The sequence below is a fragment of the Nelusetta ayraudi genome, unplaced genomic scaffold, assembly GCF_046127955.1.
Source record: "Nelusetta ayraudi isolate G7.1 ecotype Tasmania unplaced genomic scaffold, CSIRO-AGI_Nayr_v1 ptg000056l, whole genome shotgun sequence".
Taxonomy (NCBI): domain Eukaryota; kingdom Metazoa; phylum Chordata; class Actinopteri; order Tetraodontiformes; family Monacanthidae; genus Nelusetta; species Nelusetta ayraudi.
This window is the reverse complement of record NW_027466106.1, coordinates 1487501-1514257: the sequence shown is the minus strand read 5'-3', so window position 1 is coordinate 1514257 and position 26757 is coordinate 1487501. Positions and strand designations below refer to the sequence as shown.

The 26757-nt window shown below is 50.6% G+C and overlaps 1 protein-coding gene across 8 annotated transcripts in view; it reads right to left on the bottom strand.

Annotated features, from left to right (window-relative positions):
* Positions 1 to 26757, bottom strand: part of LOC142896542 (transcription factor COE3) — a 77159-nt gene that overhangs the window by 10341 nt on the left and 40061 nt on the right. For 2 of the 8 annotated variants that reach the window (XM_076038247.1, XM_076038252.1), the window contains exons 7-11: positions 20188 to 20269; positions 17240 to 17381; positions 11844 to 11977; positions 11474 to 11600; positions 361 to 449 (exon numbers count right to left, since the gene is read on the bottom strand). In XM_076038247.1, coding sequence (XP_075894362.1) covers positions 361 to 449; positions 11474 to 11600; positions 11844 to 11977; positions 17240 to 17381; positions 20188 to 20269 — 574 coding nt within the window. The remainder of the gene's footprint in view (positions 1 to 360; positions 450 to 11473; positions 11601 to 11843; positions 11978 to 17239; positions 17382 to 20187; positions 20270 to 26757) is intronic. The other 6 variants (XM_076038248.1, XM_076038253.1, XM_076038249.1 and 3 more) reach the window with 3 other exon arrangements.

Below are 26757 nucleotides of genomic sequence, written 5' to 3'. Positions count from 1 at the left end.
GACGTCGTTTCTGACCAGATTACCATCTCCACAGACTACTGGAGAGGAAAACGCCTGATTGAGCTATTTTACCACACAGAGAGTTTACGCCTCTCTCCACACAGAAAACCAATACCATTACCACGCTGGTTAGTGGGGGAAGCCACATGTGTGGAAAAGCTGTCACGGTTTGGGGTCACAGTGTTCGCCGCTGATGGTAATGCCGTTCTGTTTATTTGTCACATTCAGAGTATTAAGGCGGCGGATTGGAGGCGGCGCTGTGTCTTTGCCTCTTTCTTTTTTTCTTTTTTCGTTATTGTGGTTGTCGTTTTTTTTTTTCCCCCTCCTCCCCCTTCCGCGTCGCCCAGAAACCGCACTGACCTTCGGTAACCTCTCAGGATCGCCGGGGTGTCTTGGGATGACCTTCTGCAGCCTCTGGAAGCCATAGTCGATGGTTGGCTCGTTCAGGGCTGCGGAGAGAGGGACAGAAAATAGAAAGGGAATGCGGGGGGGGGAAGAGGGGTGCGGTTGGAAAATTAGAACACTTTTGTTGCTAATTTTGTCGGAGACATGAATAAACTAATTGAGAAATCTCGGCGTACGACGATTGTAAATTCTTACAGTACAAAACTCATTTCGGAATGCCTAATTTCGCCGAAGCCTCGGGGGTGAGATGATGTTTTATGAAACGCCGCGCCTCGGCGGGGCGAGCGGCGGAAAATGACACGGGGGCTCCTCTGACACTTGTGTCACCGAGTGTTATTCCATTAACAGTCCTGATGACCTACATCAGTCTGAGAATCCTTCGAGGGGGGCGGCGGCGGGGGGTGGGGGGGGCTCCCCTCCCTCCCCTCCCTCCCCCACCCCTTTTTATCTACTTGAGAATATTGACTACAGCAAACTACAGCCGCGGCGCTCTTTTAATCTAACACGGCTTAATAATCTGCGAAAGGCTGTCCACACATTGATCTAGTGTAAGTTGCTGTCATTCCAGGCCTCCTGCGCCGGGAAGACTTGCCGCAACACTGACCCACCCCCCCCCACTTCCCCCCGCCCCCGACACCACCACCAGCACCCCCCCCAACTGTGAAATACGGCGGCGGATCCCGCCGAGCCATTAATCTCTCCCACCCCTCAAATAGTAATCTGGGGCAGGAGGCATATTGGGCGATGAATCAGAGGCACAAAGTAAATGAATCATAACCCCGACTTTGTGCGAGAGCGGAGGCATTTTATGTCTGACAGTCCTAATGGGTAATTGAAGGCTTCCTCACAGCTCCGCCTGATTCTAAACAATCATGTGTACACTCAGGCAGGGCCAGGGCAGGGGAGGGGGGAGGGCAGAGGGGAGAAGGAGCGGGGGGGGAGAAGGGAAGGGGGGGGGGGTACGACTTAATAGAGAACATCACTTCTCAATGTAGATATCATTTTCAGGAGAGTAACTCCGGCGAGCGAGGCGCTTCATAAATCAATGGCTTTCTATGGAGACTAATAAGAGCCGCCTGCCTCTATTCATTGTTCAGCCTGTAATTTGGCCCATCACTCATTACTCAGCATGTAATTTCAGCATTAACACCGCACAGCTCGCTGAACCTGCTGAACGCCAGAGAATGTGGGAGCGAGTAAACACCCCGCCGCCCACACACGCACACACACGCGCGTGCGCGCACACACACACACACACACACACACACAGGCAAGGCAGGACTATTGACGCACAATGAAAAGCAGCGTTTAAGTCGCGTTTCTCTTTCTTTCATCCCTTTCTACGGCTCCGCGCGCGTGCAAACACACGTCGACGGCGCTCACGTTTCCGCACCGCCGCTGCCAAAACCTCCGTGTTGAGGCGCGAACAATGCGGGGCGCTAATCGATGGCAAAGGATCTAACTTGCAAATCCCCCCCCGTCCGTCCGTCAGTCCGTCCGGCCTCGGAGGAGGTCGGCCGCACCTGAATAAACTTCACGCCGCGGCGGCGTATTGCGGCCGCGAATGTGATTGGACGTGTCATCATGTGACCGGCGACGACAAAGGTCCGCCTCCTAATGTGGGGGAATGCCATCTTCTCCCCTAATAAAGGATTGATCCGCAGTATTGATCGTACACGACAGGGCGGTAGTGAAGAAATTTGCTCTCTTTTCTTTTGTTATTTCCACCCCCCCCCCCCCCCCACCCCCTCCTTCTTATCTATGCACTCTGGCAGTCACGGGAAATGTCCACACTAACACACACACGCACACACACGCCCCGGTTGGGAGAGTGTATGTGCGCGGCAGCCCTGCCAGACCCCGCTGCTCAGTGTGATGTAAATTGTGTATGTGTAAAAAGCACTCCATAATCAGGCCATCCATCATCAGAGGCTGTCAGTGGGCTCTCTCAGGGTGATACATCACGCTCTCCTGTCCTCTGCCTCAGCTGGGGCCTGCGCAACCCGCCAGGCATGTTGGGAACACAGCCGGGGAGATGTACAGTACAGGACGAGACCCTGGGTTGGGAGAGGTGCTCAGTTTCATCTGCTTTTTTTTTTTTTTTGTTGAAAAAATAAATTTCCCAGCGATGATAATGAAGCGCTGTTGTAAACGCACGCCCAAGGAATTATGAGCGCGCAGAGCGAGGTTATGCCGCAACCCTTGCGGAACAGTCAAAGTGATATTTGCTCACCAGTTTGTGCAGCTTTAAATTAAAATATATATACATTTTTGTCCGCTGCACAGGTAAAAAATAAGATATTACAAGCTAGCTTATCTCGCCGTATCAGGCGGCGGGCGTGATCTCCACGTGTGGACGTGTCACCGTCTCATCTATCATGGAGATGATCTTTGTAACAACCCCGGCGTAATGAAATTGGTGACACACAGCGCCATCTGCTATTGATTTCATGCAAATGCTACTGACAGCTGATGGAGACTCGCATTAGCGCTAAACGGTGCTGTCAGTTGATGAGTTGACAGTTTTGTAGTCGCCGCATGTACACCCGGCGCAGACAGACAGACAATGTCAATAATCCTGTAAGAGCGGCTGATGATATATACTGAGCGCTTATATTGGATCGGGGGCGGGGGGGTGGGAAATAAATGCCTCGCGTTCGTCGCGTCGCATTTTTTATTTTTTTTTCTCTCCCTTCCTCCGAACCCCGGCAGCAAAGATTTCCTTTCAGCCGCTGAGCTTTCGCAAGAGTCATTGGCACTGCTGCTCCTCTTACTTTTTCCTAAACCACACACGTTGACAGAAGCGGCAGCTCCGCCCCGGCCGCCCGCCCCCGCCGTTAAATCCTTGGCGTATCATTATGTTCCGACTTCACACTCTGTCGTAAACTTTACTCCCCTCAAAAGATGTAATAGGCAAATCTGGCGGCGCTGAGGTGCCCTTGCATGACTCCATGCGTGCCAAAATTAGTTTGGCCCTCCTTGTCCTTCCAGCACAATGCAAGGGGGTGGGAGGAAGGGGAGGATGTGGAGGTGGAGGTGGGGGGTGCGGGGGGGGGGACCCTCTCGACCCCCTCCCCCTACACACACACACACGCACACACACACACACCCTGCCCCTCCTGTAAAGATCCTCAGTCGCTGCGAGGAAACATGAAACCCACCACACACATCCCATAAATCCTGCGCTGGGTGGGGAGTCTAGCCGAAGGGGAGGAGGGACCGGGGGAGGGAGGGGCGGGAGGGGGGGGGGGTCGGGGGTGTGATAGCCAGTCGGGCTGGGTTGGGGGTTGGGGGGCGGGAGGGTGGGGGTCGCTGGCACGTTCCAGTCACGCCCGCTTCCCGGCTCGCGGCCAATCAATACCACTTTCCTGTTTTAGAGGCGGGTAATTATGAGGTGGAGAGATTGTGTGACCTCTCACCCCTGCTGCATTACTCGCCTGATATTAAGATAAATTGCCTGATTTTGGGTAAACATATGCTGCAATTCAAACTGTCAGCACTGGTTTGCTCAGGGATAATTTGTATTGATCTCCTGGCTTCTTCCCCATTTTGCTTACTGACCTCATGGATAATTAGAGAAAAAGAGACACGGGGAGGTAAAGGCAGGGCTTGCATTTGAATACTTTGCAGGGGAGATGAAGAGCACATGGGAGGGGGTGGGGGCGGGAGGCGGAGGGAACATTATGGATAATAGAATTTTCATTTTCCCTCATTTTCCGTCGAGATTTAGACAGGTTGCAGGTTTTGCTCAGTTAGCCTGGGCTGGTATCTTTCCCCCCTTGCTCGCTGTACGTATAACTGGAAGTAGATTTGTTTTGATAGTTTGATTAAAGAGCTAATTGCAATGTATCAAAATAATTGGACAACAAAGTCGCACATATGATAAAAGTAATCACCAATAAACTAAAGGGCTGGGGGGAACCCTGATAAAGCGACAAAGACTGTCATTCTTCATAAAGACGCCTGAAGGGAGGTTTGGAAAAATAAAATTCTACAAATGTTTCTGTCATTTTCTCACTCTGGAGGGAGAGCGATCATATTTCAGAACATGAAGAAATGGAATGCATGACTCAGTGTGCAGCTGTGGCCGTATCAATTCCAATTTTTGAATAATAACGCATACGCGCAGGCATTCACGGGCCGGCATTCCAGCAGGAATCTCTCCACATGAAACGCGCACCTCCCAATCTTGTTGCGATCTCACGCCTTAATCGTCCCCGTCCGCTCGAGCCACAGAGGCGTTTTGTCCGCGGCCCTGGACAGCCACCTCACTTAAAATGTAGGGCGGACGGCAAGTACATGGCACGGGAGTGCGGGGGCGCTGCTCCTTCTCCATGTTCCCGAGAAATAGGACACGAGTAACCGCTCCGCAGCAACGGCGTAACATGGCCGACGTTGGCGGGCAGAAGTGCTTACATGGCAATACACCGCCGTGTGCCCTCGGCCTGCATGGTAGCCAATTGAGCCCATCCATTGATGTACAGTATCGGGGGCATAAACATAGGGAAATGTTTGAGTAAAGCAGTAAATTTAAAGGAAATTGTTCCTTGTTAAGTCTGCGAGCCTCAATGGAGGCTTGCAGAGAGTACGAGCATTCCTGCCAGCCATTACAGCTTATTACGATAACTCTATCTTTCCAGGAGATAAAAACCTAGCCTTGTTGCCATTTGCCAGCTATTACTTTCGCTAATTATACTTAACTGCTCCGAGCTTATCTCCACTCCTCCTACACCATTGAGCAGTTATTTTTTTTCTTCCCCCTTAACACAAATTAGAGGTGGAGTGGGAGTTGGAAAGGGGGGAGGACAGATAAACAGCACAGCAGAAGTTCATTCAAGTGTTATTGCGTTTGCGACTTGTCAGTCTGACTGAAGCCTCCTCAGCACCTTGCCGTCTGTTAGGTGCACGTCGCTCAGAAGAGCATCAGCGACGGCGGGTGTTCGGCACAGGTTGAGGAAAAAAAAAATCATCTCTCTGTGTTACTCTAGTAGGTTTAAATTTGGAAAATAAAGGAAAAAAAACTAGGTAAGATATTCACGGGTCATGCTTGCGCAGTGCAGATATAATCTGATATTGGAAGAGTAGAGAGCATGCAAAGATCATCGTCTAAGATCCAAACCAAGCCAAAATTGGAATTGTCACAGCAAACCCACGCAGAGCAAACCTCGTCTGTTTTAACACTGACCATATCATCTCCATCCACTGCAGCCCAGTTACCACTGAGTGATTCCATCTCCAGCAGTCTCAAGATGAACAGGAAATTAAAATTTCAAAGATCTGCAGTTAGGATAAATCAATGGAGACAGATCAATGTTCATTGAAATTTCATGAACTTTGAGCCAATACAGATGAAAAAATCCTAGGCAGTTACAGTCTCCAGCAGATATTGCTCCTGCAACAGATAAAATGTAATTAACACGGTTAAGAGGGAGCAATGTTACAGATTGCACATCCATAATTTCAGGCTCTCTTCATATCGGCCGTATTATTAGAAATAGCCGAAGACACCTGTTCAATCCTCTTAGATGACATCTAAAGTATGTGTGTCGCTTCTCTGAGGACGCCGGCGGACTTTCACACATTACCGGCCAACAGAAATCAAATGGGTTCCCTTCACAGCTGATTGCTGGCGCAAATTAATATTGTAAAATGAAGATCAATACATGGACGGGGCTCAGATCGATGACGGCTAAATTACGGCCGCGTTTTCCCCCTCATTCAAGATGAGTTGTGTTTTCCTCTCAAAGTCAATACTCTGCTGCCTCCCTCATTCATTTCTCAATAAACTTGCCGATGAATTTCAATCAAAATGCGCCGGTGTAAGGAGGGGGCGAGGCGGGGGACTTCTTTTAAAGCCCGTCGGGTGTGGATCATACTGAAAATGGGGCAAGGAAGGGGAGGAGGAGGAGGGGGGGGAGGATGCTCGTCTATCAAGAGGCCAACCCCACCCCCCCGCCGCCGCCTCCTCCGTCTATCGTTCTGTGACAGAGGACTGATGCTGTGACTCAGGGAGGACAATCCATTTTGAGAGCCATTACAAAACAGGCTTCTAACGATACTGGGGGACAAAAAGTGGGTCCAATTAAAATTAAATCAATGAATGCCCTCCTTGCTGCGAGAAGGAGGAGTGGGGGAAAAAAAAAACACACACACACGTGCCCGGACTTTCATTTTTTTTTTCTCTTTAAAGATACCCGCAATATACATTTCACGGCGAGATGTAATACGGGCTGGAAAATACACGCTAAGTACTTATTTCAATCAATTTCCCCGGAGCTGGATTTCACAGGTCACTTGCTGATAACACGCTGCGGAATAATGCCACCGTGCGCCTCTCAAAGCCTACCTGACAAGCTGCCTGACAGTGGGGGAGTGCGAGCACGTGTCACGTCAGCCCCTCTAATTGGACACAAGGACCTTCCTCGGCGGAACCTTGTCGCGCTCCACACAAGCTCGCCGGGCCTTCAAACTGGGCCCGTCTCACTTGGCAGCGAGTGTGCGCTCCACTCCTGCCGAGCGGCGCTAAATACCAGGGTTGTAATGAGACAGCCAGGTAATGGGGGGGGGGGGGGGGGTTGCGGGGAGTCTTGTGGATAACATGCTTTGACACACAGTAAAAATGTTGTGCCAACTGGTAACAGTCCACTTAACAGGGGCCACTGACATTTGGACGCCTATTTCTTTATTACTCGAGCAGTAAGTCAGTGACTATTTGATTGTTTAATCCGTAAAAAGACTTTTTTTTTTCTTTTCTTTTTTAAAAAAAAAGTTTTTCCGTCTGAACTTCCCCTCCTGTAACACTGATCTGTTTACATACCGCCTTGAATGCCTTTGATTATAGCGTATCTTTACAGTAGGCCACACCCCTTTCCCGACAAGCCGTCATCTGAATATCAAGCCCAACCCTGCACAACAGGAAATGCAAAGGAAGCTCTCCATCTGATCAGCCTGCGAGTCTCGGAACTTCAAAGTGACGACTGGGCGGAGAGGAGTGCACGGTCGGGCCCGGTTCTCCAGCATGGACGGCGCTGGGCCCTATCTGATGTGTCCCGCTAAGATATCCCTGTTTGTTTATCCTTTTTTGAGAGGCGAGTCCACGACTGCATGCCATTTTGTTCCTCTTTGTAAGTGGGTTAATTTTGGGGGCTTGAGCAGTGGGTGTCACTATTTCTGTGTTGGATGAAAAGGCTGTCTCTTCAGTTTGAGCAGAAGACGTATAGATAGATGCTTTTCTTTATTTGACATTTTTGGGGAAAGTAATAGCAATTAAAACTCCAATAAAAAGAGAACTACCTCCTGCCCTATCGGAACATCTTCCTTCCCTTTCTTTCCCAGCCCTTACTCGCCTGACATTTCTTGATCTCCAGCCGTATTGAGTGAAGCTCTCGTGACCTCTTTGTCCTTATGTTGATGAATGACTGTCTCATACCCATTTTGTCAGATTTTGGTGCAGTGGAGTCGATAGCGTCACCTTGACGAGGAAAGTTTGTGATCCATCAGCCCTCAAGGCTGTCTGGACTCAACAAAGGTCTGGCAGGAGCAGCTCATGGTATGAGGCAGCCGCGACGTTCAAAAGCCCCCCTCACCTGGTGGGCCGTGATCTTGTGAGGTCGAACGAATTGCTCTTATTACTGCCGCTTTACAGTGAGGAGAGGTTGGGGGGGGGGGGGGGGGAAAGAAACACTTGACTTGTACTAATAGTGGAGAAGCCATGCTGGTCACCAAAGGTCTGAAGACGAAGCACCCTGTCAGTGCCCAGCTTGGGAAATTAGCAAATAATGTTCCCTTCCCCCTGACAAATGTGTGACAGCTCGCCTTCGCCAATCATTCTCTCCTAACGTTATGATGCATGTCCTGGATCCCCACCGGAGGATACAGGCGAAGTTTACTGACCCTCAATTTACCCATGACAAATGGGGTCCCGGCAAATGTGCGTTTTCTGGGGCGCGGAAGGGGTTCATTTTAAGCAATCCTGGTTATGTGGATGTCACTGATTAGGATAAATAGTGGCTGAGTGTGTTAGGACTGCTTGCAGAACCATATTACCAAGGGCCTGCATCGCCGCCCCTGGAGGGCTGCTCTCGTGGAAACTTGGCCAAGATAGAAAACCAAAAGCTCTGATGCAATTAGGAGGCCAAATTGGATAAATTGTACAGTCAAAGTTTTTATTTATGATGCACTCTTTCCATATGGCGGCGTAACTGTAAAGTAAAAAGGTTAAGATGCTGCAAATGGGCCTGAAAATCGGGGGGTTTTGTTTATCGGGTGGGGGATCAAACCACCATGTGGTGCCTCGTAAGTAGAAAGTATAATAAAGTATTGACCTCAGGTGTGGCCAGGACTTTTGATTTTCCACAACCTTGCTGACAGTTGGACCAATGGATAACCAATACATGGATTAGACAGAGGACAAGCCCGCATGTTCGAAGGGAGAGTGCTTTGTTAGAGGGTCAAATGTGTGTGGAGTACTGTAGCAAATATGGCCAGCATTTCATTCCTGGTGCCAATTAAAGTATAGTAGAGTATAAGTTCCTTGTCGGAGTCTGTAAACTGCTGCCTACTAAAGTTTTATACAGTATGTCTGGTTGTCTCATTAGTGTTTTAAAGCATTCAATAGTCAATGCCAACAGGATTATTTGACATACACTACAGGGTGCTCTCTTTCGGAGAATGGATTGTGTGTTTTGGAGCCGGTCCAAGGTACTAACCCGAGCGAGGACGTGTTCCTCTGCAGTCGGAATTGACTGCAGTCTCCTCTGTGTTGACTCTTGGTAATTTGTGATAATTTCTTAAATTGAGCGAGCTAAATCTCCACAATTAGGGTGGCAGTGCAAGAAGAGTCAACATGATGGAGAAGAAAAGGGAGGGGAGGCGAGGGGTACGTCCAAAAACGGCTCTCCTCTCAAGCTGCGCGCTCTCAAGTCATGCTTGAAGCCACACGCTTTGATAGCGAGACCTTTGATATGCACATGTCTCCGATGTGACACGAGGACATTTCCTGCCTTTTAATCAGTGCCGTGTCACCACCGTGGCCCTCTTAGCCTACGTAATTTGCTTTGTGACTCCAGGTCATTCCATTTCCAACCTCTTTGCTTTTTTTTTTTGCTTTTTTTCTTTTTAGCCATTCGTTTTCAATGGCTGCGACAGAGAAAAGATGTGAAATGAACTGTTTCAATTGACGACTGACTCGCTTGTGCTCGCCACGGCCACCCGCTCGCGCCCACGAGAGGTGGCTAACGTGCGTCTACCTGGCAATTACGCGTACATTATGGAGTCGGCGATGCCTCGCTCCGGCGTTATGCATTCTGCACTCCCTAACTGGTCCATTCTCTCAAGCGTCAACCCCCTGTACAATCAGGGTGAGCCACGCGGGGAATTGCGGAGCAGAGGAGCCGGACCTGTCTATTGGTGACTTTCTCTTTTAATTCAGCGCACTAATCAATTGTACCGCCGTCGCCTCCAGGGGTAATTGTATCTTTATACTAACTGGAAGTGAGTAGGAACCCGGGGAAGACAGCGAGGAAGAATGGGGTGGTGGGGGGATCAACAAAGATAGAGAGACGGGGACACGTTTCCCCCCAGTAAAACCTGATGGTAATCATCCCAATCCGCTTAGCCTCTGTGACTAATGGGGTCTGTTCTTAAGGGACCTGGCACTTTCACTTGGGTGCTATAGAAGCCATTAATGTCTTAACTTATACACCTTCTCAGGCCTGTGCAGCCACACACCCGCGCGTACGTTTACACAGGCGCACACACAGTTCCTCCCTCTCGCTCTGCCCTCACACAAACAGACACACACATATCCTTACGCAGCCACCGCACTCCTGTTTCATTATCCCGGTGTCTCGTTGGCCTCTGCTCTGCTCCTGCTAGGGAGGTTAAACGCAGGCGAGCCGGGCCAGACTGCACGGTTGGAGGAGAAAGGGGACGGATGGCTGGGGGGTGGGTGGGGGTGGTAGCTGTCGGCGGTGGTGGTGGTGGTGGTGGTGGTTTGGGGGGCTGGGGAAAGGGTGGAAGGGTTGGGGGCTTGATGAGAAACAGCTGCCCCAGGATGGAGGGGTCTGGATTTTTTTTTTTTTTTTTTTTTTTTTTTCGGGGGGTGGCGGCGGGGTTGAGACTGCGGGCCCCACTTTGCAATTCCGCTGTGCTCAAGGCCAGGGCTGCGTTCAAGGCCTGGGGGCGCTCGGGGGGTGGGGGGGTTTGGTGAGAGTGGCTTTGACGCCCCACCACCTCCATCCATCCATCCATCCATCCATCCATCCATCCTGCTTTTTCAGCCTGCCCATCAGAGTTAGAACAGACAGAGGCTTCCAGGTCAGACAGGCTCTGACCCCCACAACCTCTGTCTCCTCGCCAATGATGACAGATAAGACCACTACTTCCTTCTGTTGGCCGGGATAATCAGATCCCTTACTTACAGTTTCGCACACTCGACCGCCCTCAAACACACAGTCAAGAGAGAGAGAGAGACGCGCGAGCACTTCTTTCTCTCACCTCTTTGCATACTTTTTTTTCTTTCACTCGCCTCTGCGGGTTTTCATATTGAACACACATTAGATCTGATGTCTCTAGACGCACTCATGCACTTTGCTTGGATATTGCATCTCTCCTCGGATTCATAAAACAACACGAAACCCCATTTTGCCCAACAAAATCAGATAATTAGCAGAAAGCATTATCCCGTCTCGCAGGGCTGATAAATTGAATTGGCAGAATGACTTATCCTGACAGCTTGGGTTCAGCTGAGCCTGGCAGAACCCTGGTATGATGGCAGGTCAGAGGGGGTCGGGTTACACTTGTGCGTGCCCCCCCTACCACCACCACCACCACCACCACTAAACCCCTTCACAATAAAAGTCCTTATCGCTTGTCGGAGCAGATTGCCCACATGCCTTCATCCAGCAAGGCCGGGCCTTGATTAGTTCACTACAGGAGTGCGGAACTTGAAGTTGAGCGCTCCATACAAATGGAGGAAGCAGTGTGGAGGCGGAGGAGAAGGAGAAGCCTGTGTGAAGACAAGGGGGAGTGAGGCCAGGAGGAGGAGGAGAGGTTTTGACTGACTCACCGGTATAGACGAATCTCCCAGGGGCGCCTTTGCAGAACTGCTTGGACTTGTAGGACAGCGTGACTTCCACCACGCCGGGGATGTGCCGAGGTGGAGTCTGGACGCGGATGGCGTGAGGAGTGATCAACTGCGTGAGAGGGAGGGGAGGGGAAGGAAATGATAAAAGGCTCTGCTGTTGCCGGCTGAAAGCGTCGGAGTGACCAGCACCGCTGGCCATAAAGTTTAGGGCCAAACGTGTGCTTCTCGGTAATCCTTGAATCTGTCTTGTTTTCTTGCAATATTAGCTGGCTTTTAAATTATTTCCTACATCTCTTTGTTATCGTTTGCTTTAATCTGTGGAAACCAAAGTTGGACTATTGAAAAACCCTACCTCGCTCCATACGAGCATGGTGCCAAACACGACTTGTAGGCCGTCGAAGAAGTTGTCCCCTATGATGATGACGGTGGCTCCGCCGGTGGTCCACCCCTCACTGGGACTGATGGCCTTGATGCACGGGGTGGCTGCTTATCCGAGACAAAGAGAAGAGCAAATTCAGCACCCAAAGCTTCCACATAGGGGCTCCTGTCTCCTTTCCCACAAAGACACATTCCTGCACCACCTCTGCGTTTCACCTCCTGGACCCCCCCCATCCACACACACACACTCACACACACACACGTCTCCCACAAAGACATATCAGGGAAATTGCCCCTTGAGGGGGGGTGGGAAATGATGGATTTGTCCTTTAAGGCATGAGAATCAAAATCATTTATCAGTGCGCTGGAGTGGTGTAGTTAAGCAGACCCTTCAAATGGTCCACTTCACAAAGGCTAAACGCCGGGGCTCGCTGGCAAAATGATTTGACGGAGCAAATTATGTGCCGGTGGCGAATGTAGCTATCAAAATTGATTAAGCATGCGCCCGCACGCTGGGTGAAAAAAAAAAAAAGAAAAATTCAAAGTTGAACACATCTCAAATGAATCGAGAACGCCCGGCCGCTAAAGTGGAAGTGACAAGTTCAAGCTTTACGGGATCTTGTTGTTTCATTACCTTTGTTCTGCATATAGCCCTGGCGCAGCCACGCCGAGTGTGGTTTCAGGTTTCATCATGTGAGATACACTTATGAATTATTCAGCTCCCAGATTTGTTTTTGTTTTTTTTCTTTTGCTTTCTTTTCGTGATCGATTCAATCCATTCCATATTGTTTATTACAATGCTTTTCATCTGGCGTGACTTCTGCTGTGTGGCGCTGCCATTCGTCAACACTCCCGCCTTGTTATTATAATCTAATTTGAGTGATCGGGCGCCTCACGTTGGCTTGTCGTTTGATGCATTACCGTAATATGGCGCTCAACACAAGGCCATGTTTACCACAGAAATAGCATGACAGCCAGCCATAAAATAGCAATATCAAATTTAATCTATTTCCATCAATATCTTTTAATGCGCCATGAATTCCGGATGTTTTTCCTTCAGCCCCTCCCCGCATCTCGGAAAAGGAAAAAAAACTATTTCGCCGAGTTCCACTCCGTGCCTACAAGCTCCGGCTCTGTAAACCTCTATTATCCTCCCCGACCAGTAAGTAAATCACAGTCGGCCATTGTTGTATGGATCACCTCAGACAAGACATCTCCCTTTGTTTGCCTTGCTGTTGGGTCTGTTCAGGTCATGTTTGCTCTCTCTCACTCCCTGCCCGTGGAGCGTTGCTCACACACACACGCACACACGCCGGCGCACACGCTGGTACTACAGGGAATCTGACTTTAACAGGCGCTGTTGACTTCATGCTAATCACCTCGTACAGATTTTCATTTGTGAGGCCTGGAGAAGTGACATTTGCTTTCCTTAATTGCGAAGCGGAGCATCTGAAAGAGGACCAACCCTCCATGGGCGCGCCGGGCCCCCCCTCTAAGGGCCTGACCTTCATCAGTGCGGACGATTACAGCAAATAATTCACCCTTCAAAATTACTGTAAACAAATTGACTTTGGGGATGAGAGAGGAGGAGGAGGTAGAGGGGGGTGGGGGAGGAAGAGGAGGAGGAGGAGGAGGAGGCAAGGAGAGCGGGCCTGATGGTGACGCTGGCTGTTGGGGGGCAGCTGCAGCCTGGAACGTGCACAATCACGCGCAAACACACACACCCACACACACACACCTCGGAACCCCCCACCCTCCTCCGGCCCCAAACACACAGAAGGACCCATGGAGAGGCAGCGACTGAGGCCCTAAGCCGTCCGACCCTTCTGCCGGAGAGAGAGGAAAAAAAAAAGCTACGAATTTGCATATGTCTCAATGCGCAGACAGAGAGGGGAGCATGTGCTGAATGGGGGACCGTGGCGAAGTGGATTACACAGTCAGCACAGGCGATCTGATGACAGACACGCACAATGTCCCCCTCCTTTTCCCTCCCCTCCCTCGGCAAACCCCCACCCCCCCACTCAGCAGATGATAGGCATCAGGCGGAGTGGACGGACTGGGGACGTGCCACCTAAAGTCGCTAAGTCTCTGCAAACTTTCCGGGGGGCCGAACTCGCCCGAATCTGGGATCTGGCCTTGTTGTTTCGGGCCACTTTCGCTTGCGTGCTTCAATTTATTTCCAGATCCACTCTGGCTTGTCCGACGGGTCCCGAGCCGGCCGATCTGTGATCTGGCCTAATCTTTTCTCTCTCCCTCCCTCCCTCTCTCTCTCGCTCCTCCTGTCTGGCGAGGGGTTAGCCGTGCAGGACGTCAAAACTGATCCGAGATCTGAGCGGAGGAGGTCCCAGCTCTGGTATTGTGACACTCAAACAGGTCTGATGTGGCCCCGCGAAGCCGTCCTTTGTTCTGCCTGCTGAAATGTGTTGTAATTGTGCTGTGGGATGTCCAGATGGTCGGTTGATAGTGCAGCTGATGGGATTATACCTTTTACCTCTCCCTGGGCCATCTGTTCCCTTTGACTCTCTCTCTCTTTCTCTCTCTCTCTCTCTGCCTCTGTCGCTCTCTCCCTCTCCTCCCTCCACTCGTCTCTCTCTCACCCCCCCAACCTCTCCTCCGCTCTTCTCTCCTTCTCCTTCTCCTCCTCTGCCTTTTTCCATCCTCTCTTGATTTCTTACTCTCTCCTTCTGTTCCCCCCCTCCACCCCACCCCACCTCCCTCCTCCTCCTCTCAGGCCCGGCAGTCTGGATTCACTTGTCTTTATTGCATAAACCCTAACAGCATTACAGCCACTTGGCATGCAAATGAGGCAGGAGCTGCGGGCTCTGTGCTGAGTCTCCTATATTGTCTAGGGCTCTATAATGGTGGAACTGAGCTAAGGAACGTGTGTGTGTGTGTGTGTGTGTGTGTGTGTGTGTGTGTGGAAGAGAGAGCAAGTGAGAGACAGACAGGAAAAAGAGAAACTGAATCAGTAAGTGTCAGAGTGTGTGGTGGGGGTGACGGCGTGTGTGTGCGTGTGTGTGTGTGTGTGTGTGTGTGTGTGTGTGTGTGTGTGTGTGAAAGAAAGAAAGAAAGACTCGGCTATTTGTGAGCATGTTTATGCACCTTTGAGCCCGAATCTAAACACGCTTTGAGTGACAGGCCACCACAAAGCGCGTTCGTGTCTGAATGCATAATGTCCTTGTTGTGTGACAGTACACACACAAGCGAACAGAAATGTCACACGGCGAGATTCAGCCTGTCACCCAGCCACCACCCAACCACCCCCCACAGCCCCCGGAGCGTCGCCGCCTCTGCGCCAGTAGGGGGCAGCACCCCTTGATCAATGCGAGGTGAGCGCAGTCCTCCTCTGAGGAGGAGGAGGGAGGGAGGAAGGAAGGAAGGAAAGACGCCTCTCGGTTTCAGTCAGTCAGCCGCATATCTGAGAGCGGTGAACTCACCAGGAAGAATGTGTTGCTAATTTAAAGCACACCGTCTGCCTGCTGCCTGCCTCTTGTCAGCCAGGGGGCCTTGGCTGAAATCACACTTCATGACCAACCTCTCTCTCTTTTTCTCTCTCTCTTTCTCTCTCTGGTTGTTTTCTCTCCCTTTCTTCGCCCCCCCCCCACCTCCCCTTTCCTCACCGTGTCACGTCTCTGTTTGTTAAAGGCACTCAAACAAAGCGAGAGATCGTTGCTGATGCATGTTAAATTAGTCGGTTATGGGAACCGAGCCTGGGAGTGAAGAGGAGGAAAGAGGAGGGAGGAGGTGGTTGCGGTGGTGGGGGAGGAAAAAAAAAAAAAAAATTCAACTTGCGAGAGCACACGCGGCTGAGCAGAGCAGAGTGAAGGTGCGTTAAAGTTATTAGACAAAGACATGTTCAACTGGGCGGTTGACAATAGCGTCTTTTCTCGCTTTACGGGGCGTCACTCCGCTGCTTTGAAGAGTGTGGCGGAGGGGAGAAGAAAAGGATGGGTTGGAGTAACCTGTAAAGAACACAAGCGCGCACGCCCGCACGTATACAGGCAACCCACACACACACACACACACACACACACACACACCCGCACGCACACACACCACACGGCGGGCCCCCTTGGGAGTGGGGAAACATGGAGGCGAGGGCTCAACCTCTTTAATTGCTCCCCTCATTAAGAAACCGGTTGCTAGGCGATCCACACCTATCGTGTCATAAACGTGAAACACACAAACAGAACGTCAGCGAACATAATGACTTTGGTGCTCCGGGCAGGACTTTAATTATTTGATTTTGTTCTCCAGTAGAGGAGTCATTAATAAAGACAAAAACAAATAGATTAGCTTTTTTCCCCCCGCCAGGACTAAAGAGCACTGAGATATATTAATTGTCTGGACCTTTTTTTTTTTTTCCCCTTCTTCTTATTAGTCGTTGTTGTATTAAACATTACATTTGCTTTTGGTGATAGAACCATTAATGCCCATTAATGTGTCGAGAAGCTTGCTTTACTCAGTGGTGTATATAAACTGTTTGCCCAGCTATAATTGGCTGCTGAAATCTGAACATAAGCACATTGCACAGTCGAACAAAATCAGTTCTCTTCCCTTTTTTTGCTTCGCTTCCTTTCTTATAAACCGTCAGCTGTGTGTGTGTGTGTGTGTGTGTGTGTGTGTGTGTGCGCGCTGTGCGACTGCTGTGTGTGGAGGCCACCCGGGTCAGAAGGTTATGTTAAGTGCATTTTACTTTTTGGATTTCCCAGGGTTTGGTGGTCTCTCTTTTCTCTCTTTTGGCTGAGCAGGCAATCAGTCTATCATATGGAATCAGTTGGAAGAAAAACAGTAAGTTCTGTTTTTCTCATAGCCCCCCATCCCCCCCTTCACCACACACACACACACACCATCAGCCCACCCTTCCCTCCGCCCTGTCTTTCTCTCCTTCCTCCCCCTGTTTCAGCTCTCTCACAGCTAAAATCTGCAGAACTCCAATGACAGGAAATTGAGCTCACAGCCAAATTCTTAAGCAATTTGATCATGTTTCACATCGGCTTTTAGGACAAATGTAGGTGCATTAGGAGGCCGGGAGCAGTATAGTGTTTTTAGACTTGTGGCTAAGGCTCAGTTTTGTTCCCAGCATTAGTGATATTGACATGATAAATAAAGAGTGGTGCACACAAAATTCCATCAAGGCGCTAGAAGAGGCATGAGGGAGGCAAGAAGCAACTTAAAAAAGTTTAAAAAAAAAAAAGTTTGAATGAACGTGGGAGTGATGGAGGGACAAAAGGATTCTATGTGAACTAGAAGCAACGAGGTGGGGAGTGTTTTTTTTGGGAGGGTGGCTTGGAAAAAAAAATGGGAGGGTGTTTGAAAAGGAAGAATGGAGGAGCGCAGCAAATCATAAGATGAAAAAAATGTGCCTACCATTCTCCAGATAAGGAGGCGTACCTTCTGAAGGGTCGAGTCTGCGAGCCCTTCGCCCATGCTTGGAATTGTTATGTACGAACATGTTGTCGGACACAGCCAGGACATGGCCGTCCACGTTGACGGTCGTCGATACGACAACCTGCAGCAGGAGTGAGAGTCAAACGTGATTTAATAAACACAAACAGACAGAACTTGCACAGCATTGCATTCGATCACAGCTTTGAGTTGTAATTGTGCCACGTCCGGGCAGACTTCTGCGTTTACACTTTTATTTTTCCGCCTTGCTGTTAGCTGCGTTTCCGATACAGTATTTTCCAAAATGAAGGCAATACTTCTGAAGTTTCGACAAAGTGCAATTGCGATTTGCAGGTGTGAAGCGCATAAACTGTAATTCTCGCGTCTCGCGAGATTTTACGAGAATTCCGTTTATGTCAAAACCTTTTAGCGACATTTTAGAGGTTTTTTGGAAATTTTTGGGTGTTTCCATGACCAGTTTTTTTTATTGCGACATTTCGGTTTTGCGCATTTCTGGGGGTAATGGAAACGCAGCTATTGAAGGGTCCTCCCACCCCCACCCCCGCCTCTTTTTGCTTTTTACAGTCTGCCGTTTGTGTGCGGCTAATTGACTTTTCAATCGCGAGCTTAGCATTTCCACTTACCTACCCCACCAAGTGTCATCAGAGCCCAAGCTCAGAATTATTGATCAGCCCTTCCATCTTTTTGAGGATGGAAGGCACCCCTCCCCCCTGCGCCCCTCCCCCCAACCTCCCACCCAACCCCCTTTTAAAATATTAGTGGAGTCATTAGCAGCTGAACCCCTGCTCCATCCCATCACTCAGCGGCCGCTTTACCAGGATCGGATTCCAAGCCACACTCTATATTTCATAATGCTTATTTTTGTTGTTGTTGGGGTTTTTTTTTTTTTTTTAGTTTTTCTTTTTTTTTTTCTTTCAGGGGGCCACCACATCTCCAAATATTGAGCCGCGTTTGAATGGCCAAAGTGTTTTTGAGCCGGAAACAGAGAGCCCCTCTCAGGTTTGCTTTCGCCGGTGAGTGACCTCGGTGTAAGCGGTGGAATTTAGGGGGGGGGGGTGGGTTGGGTGGCGGAGGTGGGAGGAGGAGGGGGCACTTTTTGGGAGTGGGGGTCGGCGACGGGGGGCGCGGTTTGGGGTAGGGGGTGTAAGAGGAGGAGGAGGGGCGAGAGGAGGGGAAGTGAAAGAGCTCCATTCTTGCGAGCAGGTTCAGAGCTGGGCCAAGCTGAGGATGATGGATTGGGCCCTCTCTGGCCTCCAGCTGGTTTTTGGGGGTAATAAGTGGAGTGGAAGGCATGCCGAATACACAACCCTGGCCGGAGAAACACCTATGTCGCAGCATCTGGGAAAACTATTGAGAGGGGAACGGCGAACTAGCTGTTATAGGAAGGATGATTATCTGGAAAGAAGGTGGTGGGGGGGAAGAAAAATCCCAGGTCTTGTTTTCAACTTAAAGGCCAAATGTTTTACTCTTAAACAGCAAAAAAAAAAAAAAAAAAAGTGCGCGCCTGTTTTTAGTTATAGCAGGTCACTTATAATAAATAACTGTTGAAACTTTATTGATGATTGATAGGCATTTATATTAATATAACGACCGGGTCCGCTTCCAAACTGGGCCTGTGACGTTCTAAATTTGGGGTTAATTAAAAAAAGATTTAAAAAAAAAAAAGCTCAGACTTTCTCCTCCCCTCCGCTCCCATCCTCTGCTCCTGCACGAGAGGTAGCGAGAGGTTAAAGCCCCTGGTGGCTGTCATGCATCAGTCCACATTCACCCCGAGGGAAGATTTGAGTAGGCAGGGGACGTCTAATGGTGGTGACATCAGGAGGGGACACCCTGTCTTTTCCGTTTCATGTCCCGGCTTCCTCCTGGAGGATTTCTGCCTTGTGTGTCTATCACAGAGCAGCGCTGTCACCGGCAGACCCCCGCCACCACCCCCCTACCTCACCCCACCTGCAGTTTTGTCGCCGTCCGCGCAGGACAACTCGCGCTTTAAACCGTCACTTTCTCACCTTGACCTAGAGGGCTGCTTTGCGGTGGAAATTTTTTTTTTCCTCCTTCGCCGGCGCGAGGTGGATGGATGGTGGGATAAAATAGATCGACGGGAGAGCTGGGGGGGGGTGGTGGTAGCGGTTGGCGCGGTCGGTGTCAATAGGTTTGGAGCGTCAACCGGGCCGGCGCGTTAGAGGTGAGAGAGTTAAAGAAGCAGCGAAAGTGCTCGGCAGTCGTGACCTTTTCGTGTAAATCGCAGCATTTGTCAGCCCGTGGTAATGATGGTTTTCAGATGGCTCGCGATGCTTTCCCTTGGATTGGTGGGGCGGGCGGGGAGGGGGTTGCTGCATGTGTGAGAGTTTTAAGTGTGTGCACATGTGGGTAAAGCAACGGCAGAGGAGGATGTAGAGAAAGCAAATATATGCTCTCGCTCTCGCTCTCCGAGGGGCACGCATCCATATGCGTGCCGCCGCCGCCGCCGCCGCCGCCTGTGTACGTGCTTGTGTGCACAAGGAGGTATGCGCTTCCGCCCGCCAGACAGATTCCTGAGTTAACACTGTTGTTACATGTGGTCGCGTCGTCCTCCCCTCTGCGCCGAGCTCAGAAAACTGTCAGCCGCGCAATTGATGGCGCTCTTAAATCCTACATCCTTATTTGTGTCAGATGGTATTCCCCAATAAATATTCTGTCCGGAGTGCACGGGATCTCTCGCTCTCTGCTCCCCCGCCTCCACCTCCTCCCCCCCCCCACCCAATCCCCTCCCGTCCCCCTCCTTTGTTTTTTGGCTCGTTCGGTTCCCAGTGCAAAGCATTTTCAGATGTCACTGCGTGTGGTGTGGCGTGCGTGTGCACTCCCCCCAACAGGAGAAAAAAAAACAAAGTGTGAAACGACACAGTCGGGCCCGGCGTGTAAAATAGATTCACCTGGAATCTGCGCATGTCCCGCGGGTTCCCTGCATTCTTCAGACAGTTCTGATTGCACTTGAGGAAGAACTTGAGGAAGAATCTGCAAAGAGAGCACAAGACAAGAGGCGGCGGGATGTTAAAGCACGTCGGCCAAATCCGTCGGAAACATGGCAAAAAAAAACTTGTGAAACATCGGAACGGGAACGTCCATCCATCCATCCGTCCATCCATCCATCCATCCATATGCTCGGACCCCCTTCCCCCCCGCGTCTACCTCTTTGTCACCGCGTCGCCTCACCTGGGTTCACGGGTCTTCCCCGACGCCCATCTGCCACTAACATACAGGAAGTCACTTGATATTCCACCCACCTCTTTAATCCCAGGACACCCCCTGTGCAATTAAAGTTCTCCTGTTCAATAGGGAAGCAAATGAGGCCCACCTGTGACCAGGTCTTGTTTGAAGAGCATCAGGGATAAAGGACCTAACAAGGTGAGAGCGCGCCACAAAACTTATAGTCCTGTCAGGCAATTAGGCGGACACTCCTGGGACCACCGTATGCCACACACACACACACACACACACACACACTCACAGGCGCATAATGCACACACACACACACACACACACACACACACACCCATGCACTTGTGGGTGGGTGAGGCAATTATGCCACAAATTACAACCTGGCTAATCGTCTCTGAACAAATGTCACGTCTGAGTGAGATCTGTGCTTGGTTAGTTTGTGCGCTGCCCTCCGCTCAGCTCCGCTCGGCTCGGCTGCGTGTCGGGTTGCACAGGATTTGTTGAGAGCAGAATATCAGATGTGGCCTCGCACACGTGAAACAGTTTAGGGTTTTTTTTTTTTCTTTTGTTTCTTTGTTGTTGTTGTTTTTTTGTTGTTTTTTTGAAAGAAAGGTGGAAGATGAACGGCAAGGCGAAGAGAGAAGAAAAATCCGCTCAGATGTAGCCTATTGTGTAAGAGAAAAAAACATAACAGAGAAAAATCTCCCACAACCGCACCGAGTAAACAATGAAAATTGAGTTGTTGTTTTTACAAATTCTCCCCGCAGAATCATGACTGATTGCGCCTTTTCTTCCACTCCGCACCCCCGGCTTCATTATAAATACGCCGCCGCGATATTTATTTTTCATCGCGTCGCGCTGGAACGACTGTACGCAATCGCGCGGTTTCTATTGTAACACCGCCTGGGCGTGCGGGAGTCGCAGCGGCTCATCGGATTACCATAGATTGCACCATAGATTGCACGGCCATTTCATTCGGCTAAATACGGCGGCTTGCGGCGGCCCGTCGAGGACGCTTTCACAACACTTAAGACTTCTGGTTCGCCCGCTGGGATGGCGGCCAGGCCATAAATCAGAGCCGGGGCTGACCCTCCTAACCCCGGCCACATTAACACATGCACTGGTCATTTAGAAGCGCTCTTCGATAGACTCCTATACCTCGCGCCTCGCCGAAGGCCTCGGGAGAGAGAGCGAGACGAGAGGTGAGAAAATATTTTCGCCCCACATCCAAGGAGCGTTGGCCCGGACATCAATAAAAGACGCTTTAACCCGTGCCAGAATGCTGATTGCCTGTCAGTGTGTGGCGAGGCCATAAAAAAAAAAAAAAAAAAAAAACCCGGACTTGTCATTAGTGCATTTCGCTTGATTGTGTTCACTCTGTTTTTTCGGGTTGCATCTGTTGGCTGATCATGAAAATGACCATTATGTACTCTAATTCCCTGACCCTGTTTTTATTTCCCCAAAGAGCCATAATGTAGAGCAGCAGACATCTGCGGAAAGCAGACCTGAAATACGACTTTTATATGTCTGTCGCCTCTCGTACAGATTGGGTATGGCCGGCGCGCGCCTGGGTGTGTTTGCGCGCGTGTGTGTGTGTGTGTGTGTTTGAAGGCATGTGCGCATACAGACCTCCGCGCTTGAGTGCGTGTGAGCGTAAACCTGCACATGCATCACTCATTTCCTGGGCAATGTATCGACTTCATAAAAAGAAAAAAACTCTCCTCCGCCTCTCCGCCGCCGCCGCCGCCGGTCTTTTCTCCCTTTTCTTGGATACTTTAGTGCTTCGCGCTGCTGTTTCCACTCGGACGAAAACCGAAAAGTTAAGGAACAATAAAGCCGAGGTGTTGAGTGCCCACGCCGTCGTAAAGTAGCTCCTTTACGTTTACTGTTATGAAGGCAATTAAGCACAATTTCTCTGCTAAAAAGATAAGCTTAATTTACATAGTCCACCGCAGTGGTGCCGCTATAGCATCCATTACATTTGAGTTGGTTAAGATTCTCCGCGAGCTCGGTGCAAATTGGTCCTTGGTGAAAAGGAGAGCAATTAAGACAAGGCCCTCTCTCTCTCTCGCGCGCTCTCTCGCTCTCCTTTACTTCTTAAATATCTACAGAAGTTTATACTGGTGTTTTGGCACGCGCAGAGACAAAAGGAGGTTGTTTAATTGTTTTTTAATGGGATATCAAGTCGTCGCTGCCATTAGATGTTGGCAATGGAGGGCAAAGGGGGATAGAGAGAAAGAATGAACTGCAATTAGGTTTGATTAAAGCTATCCTTCTCAATAATCAGCTGTTCTGACAGGACAGGGGGACCCTGGTGGCCGCCGAGATGGAGGAAGGTGTTGAGTGATATTAAGGCCAATGAAGGGGATATTAACATGGCTAATTAAAGCTCTTCCAAAGCCGCGCGAGGAGGCTCTCAGTGGACCGCACTGGATGAAATAATCGGCCAAGGCAGCTATCAGTTGGAGGAGGAGGGAGAGGGAAAGGGAGCGTGGGGGGTGGTGGGTGGTGGTGGTGGTGGGCTGGGGGGCAGTCCATCTGAGGGATTGCGGGGTTGGGGGGGGCGGGCGGGGGAGGGGCGCGGGGAGGGGATGGCGGGAGGCGTGAGGGAAAACTACGAAGTGTGAAGAAAGACAAAGAGGAAGACATCGACGAGACGTATGGAGAGAAAAGAGTCGGAGTGGAAGCTCATTTTGACATCAGCCCTTCAACCGCCGTCCGCGTGGCCCGAGTCTGCCGGTATAACTAAGACCTGACATCGGCTTTTATCTCCGACAGCCCGTCATACCGGCTCCACAAATCAACGTTAAAACAATCCGGCTCGCGCCTCGGTCGTCGGCAATTAATGCGATTCTCCTGTACTACCTCGGCGCTCGCCCACTGCCGAAGCTACTAATCATGCCATAATGATTTCTTTCCCTCTGGTCAAAGGGGAAATAGATTGTCTCTTTAGTAATGCAGCGGGCTCGGCGCCTTCCACTCCCCGGCTTCACAGACCCGGTAATTGAGGAGAAAAAGGCCGACTTTGGCACTTTGACTGATTTGAGGGCTGCTAGACCCTCTTATCTTTACTCTGATCATTTTAGGCTGACACTCAAAGGAAGACCCATCGCCCTAATTCTAGCTCACCCTCTCCCATCATCAAACAGAGAGGGGAATGGGGGGAGAGGATGAGGAGGAGAGGAGGAAAAAAAAAGGAAAAGGGAGAGGAGGAAAAACAAACAGGCGAGGTGCGGGGAAAAGCGCTTCTCTCATTTAAATGGCCAACTTAATTGCGGGGTTGATGCCACTCATGCATTAATGTCCATCCCTTTGATTTGGGTGAAGAGGGCAAATAAGGATAATGTTGTATTATTAAGAAGGCTGTGAAAGCGGCACGGGCCGAGAGCGGGCCGCTTCTCGTTGTCTTATTTCATTATTTTTTTCGCGGTTATTATTTTTAATGACCTGTTGGAAAAATGTAAAAAAATAAATAAATAAAAAAATTCATCCCACTTATTGATTTCTCAACTCATATCCTGACAAGACTCCCCTTCCCCCTCCCCCCACATCCCCGACCCTCTCATCCCCACTCTGTCGGTGGCGAGCCGCCTCGCACTTCTCATACAAAGGAGGCTGCCGGTATTTGTTTTGGCCGTTACACAATACACTGACAGATGGCCACACTATCCGTAAGAGTCAGGTATTGACAACTCTAAGCTCCTGATTGGTGCCCCGGCACTAATGACTAGCGTGCAGTGTCCACAGCCGGCAGCCATGACAGTGAGGTCATCCGTTGCGGGGCTGTGAGTATCGATCAGCGGCCAGCTCCAGCCCATCAGGCCCCAGCTGCCTGCGCGCGCTCAATGGGCCCCTGTTACAGGAGCCCTGGTAGGAAAACGGCTTCCCAACACCAGACTACAATCTGCTGACACCAGATCTCGGCGCTGAGATAGTAGTACACGGGTCAATAGCGTATCGGATTTCCAAAACGCCGGGGTCTTAATGTCAAGCCGGCTGCCTCGCTCCCCCCTTCCCGCCGCCGCCCCAGTTGTTAGGCACTCCGGCGAGCTGCCCGCCGATCCCTTGTTGTGACGAGGCCCAAACAGGTAGCCGAGGGGGGGGGGTGAAAAAAACAAGAAATTGAGAGCCGTATGGATCTTAATCATAACGCAGCACTTATTTATGCGGGCGAGCGGTCTTGGCGAGTCCCCGGGAGGCCCGGCGAGCGTCGCGCCGCCGCCGCTCGGCCGCTGTCTCCCCTCGTCAGGCCGAGCTGTTTTTCTCGCCTTAGCCGAAGTAAACCACAGCGCATTAACAATATTTGCTCTACCCCTGTACAAGCGCCCAGGGAGCGGACCCGCAGATCCTATCACTTCTTTATCAGGGAACAAGTGCCTCACTATCCGACCTTATTGGGTTTGGGAGATTAACCCCTTCCACTCGCCCACGCCGACCCCCTTCCACCTCCCCCACCTCGGAGAACTCTCACGCTGCCATGGTTATTGTTGCTCGACATCAAGACGCGTCTGGGAGAAGTTATTGGGCGTTTCAAAGGGCCATTTCTTGGGTTTTGATGTCGCTGTTGTTGTTTTGTTGGGCTGCTGTTCATTTTCTCGCTTCAATTTTTCATATTTTTGTTGCCGTTACATGTGTGTGTGTGTGTGTGTGTGTGTGTGTGTGTGTGTGCGTGTGTCTCTGAGTTGCGGGGGTGTCACAAATAATTCATGTGCTTCCCCCCCTGCACCCTAAGATGTAGCCGTGTCCCTCCATTCATCCCTCTTTACCCCTCCCTCCCCCTCCCCACTCTCTCCCACTCTAATGGGCAGAGTGGCATTGACATTATTTCACTTGAGGATCCCTCACTCTGTCAATCCCTCTTCATTTACTCCATGGCTACAGGACTCATTATGGTACCTCTTCCTCCTTCCCTCTGCTATGCGATCACCCATTCTCCTCCTCCTCTCTCTCTCCCTCCCTCTCTCTCTCTCTCTCTCTGGACACTCGCTCGTTTTCTTACTTAAGGGAATCGGTTCGTCCCTCGCAAATGGCCTCAGCGTCAGAGCCACTCCTGGCCCCGGCCGATTCCCCGCGGGGCTTCGGCGCAGGTTTACTGTAACAGATTAGAGGAAGAGGACTCGGAGCTGGCTGCTAACTATCCGTCACTTGTTAACGGCGGACTTAAGGCGGAGCGCGTTGTGCAGCTGTGAGCTCCAGCCTGCCACATGCTGCATGTTTAGCCCCAAGCTCCTCTCCTCCTCCTCCTCCTCCTCCTCCTCCTCCTCCAGCCCCTTCCACTCCGGCAACGCTGCCGAGGTTGCGCGCGCTGTTGCGTCGTTCGCGCTCTTTGTTTTTTTTTTTCTCCCTTTTCTTTTCTTTTCTTTTCTTTCTTGCTGCCAAACACGCCGCGTTTCTCCACCACGACTTTGAACCCGATATAATAAGACACAAAACATAAATAATTCTGGGCTGTTGTGTCTTGCGCCCCCCTCATCCCCGCGCTATTGTAAAAAAAAAAAAAAAAAAAGGATAATCAAACACTGGTTGCAGCCGTAGAGCCAACACCAATCCAACAAGTAAACCAGAATTCATAAATATTATCAAGGCTTTTACCGTAAAAGGCGTGTGATGATTATTGCTGGTAATGACCGTGACGAGCAAACAATACGCGGTCACGAGGTTGCTGACATAACGAAAATAATCACCTACCATCCCGGGGAATATTCACCCTGTTCATCAGCCCCGGAAGGCAGCAGAGGTATCTCTGCGTTGTTGTTTTTTTATTATATTTTTTCTTGCGCACAGGAGGAGGAATATGTTGCTTTGATTACCGGTCAGCGCCGGAGCTCGGGGCCTTGAGGAAATACCAGTCAGCACCTCCCCAGCGCTGGTGAGATGGAAGATAAGCATGTGTTGGAGTGAGGAGCTCGCTCCGGTGAATAGCCGTATTTAGGGACGCTGGACGCGGGCTCCTTGGAAGGCCCCAGAGCCGGACTACAATGAGAGCCATAGAGCCGGCCTCTCCCCTCCTCTGAGTGAGCAGACCCAGGCTGGGCGCGGTGGAACGCAGCTGCGCCGGCCGAGCCAGCGGGAGTTTCTCCCACCGTTTACCGGCAGCCACAGCGGTGGATCCAGCGGGGGCAGCAGGGGCCGCATTTGCATACGTGCATCTGTGTGTGTGTGTGTGTGTGTGTGTGTGTGGAGTTTGTTTTTTGTTTTTTTCATCCCCCTGCACTGTTTGTCCGTGCATGTTCAAGCGTATTCGCTACATCGTATTATTACTAATGTATAATATATATTTCTAA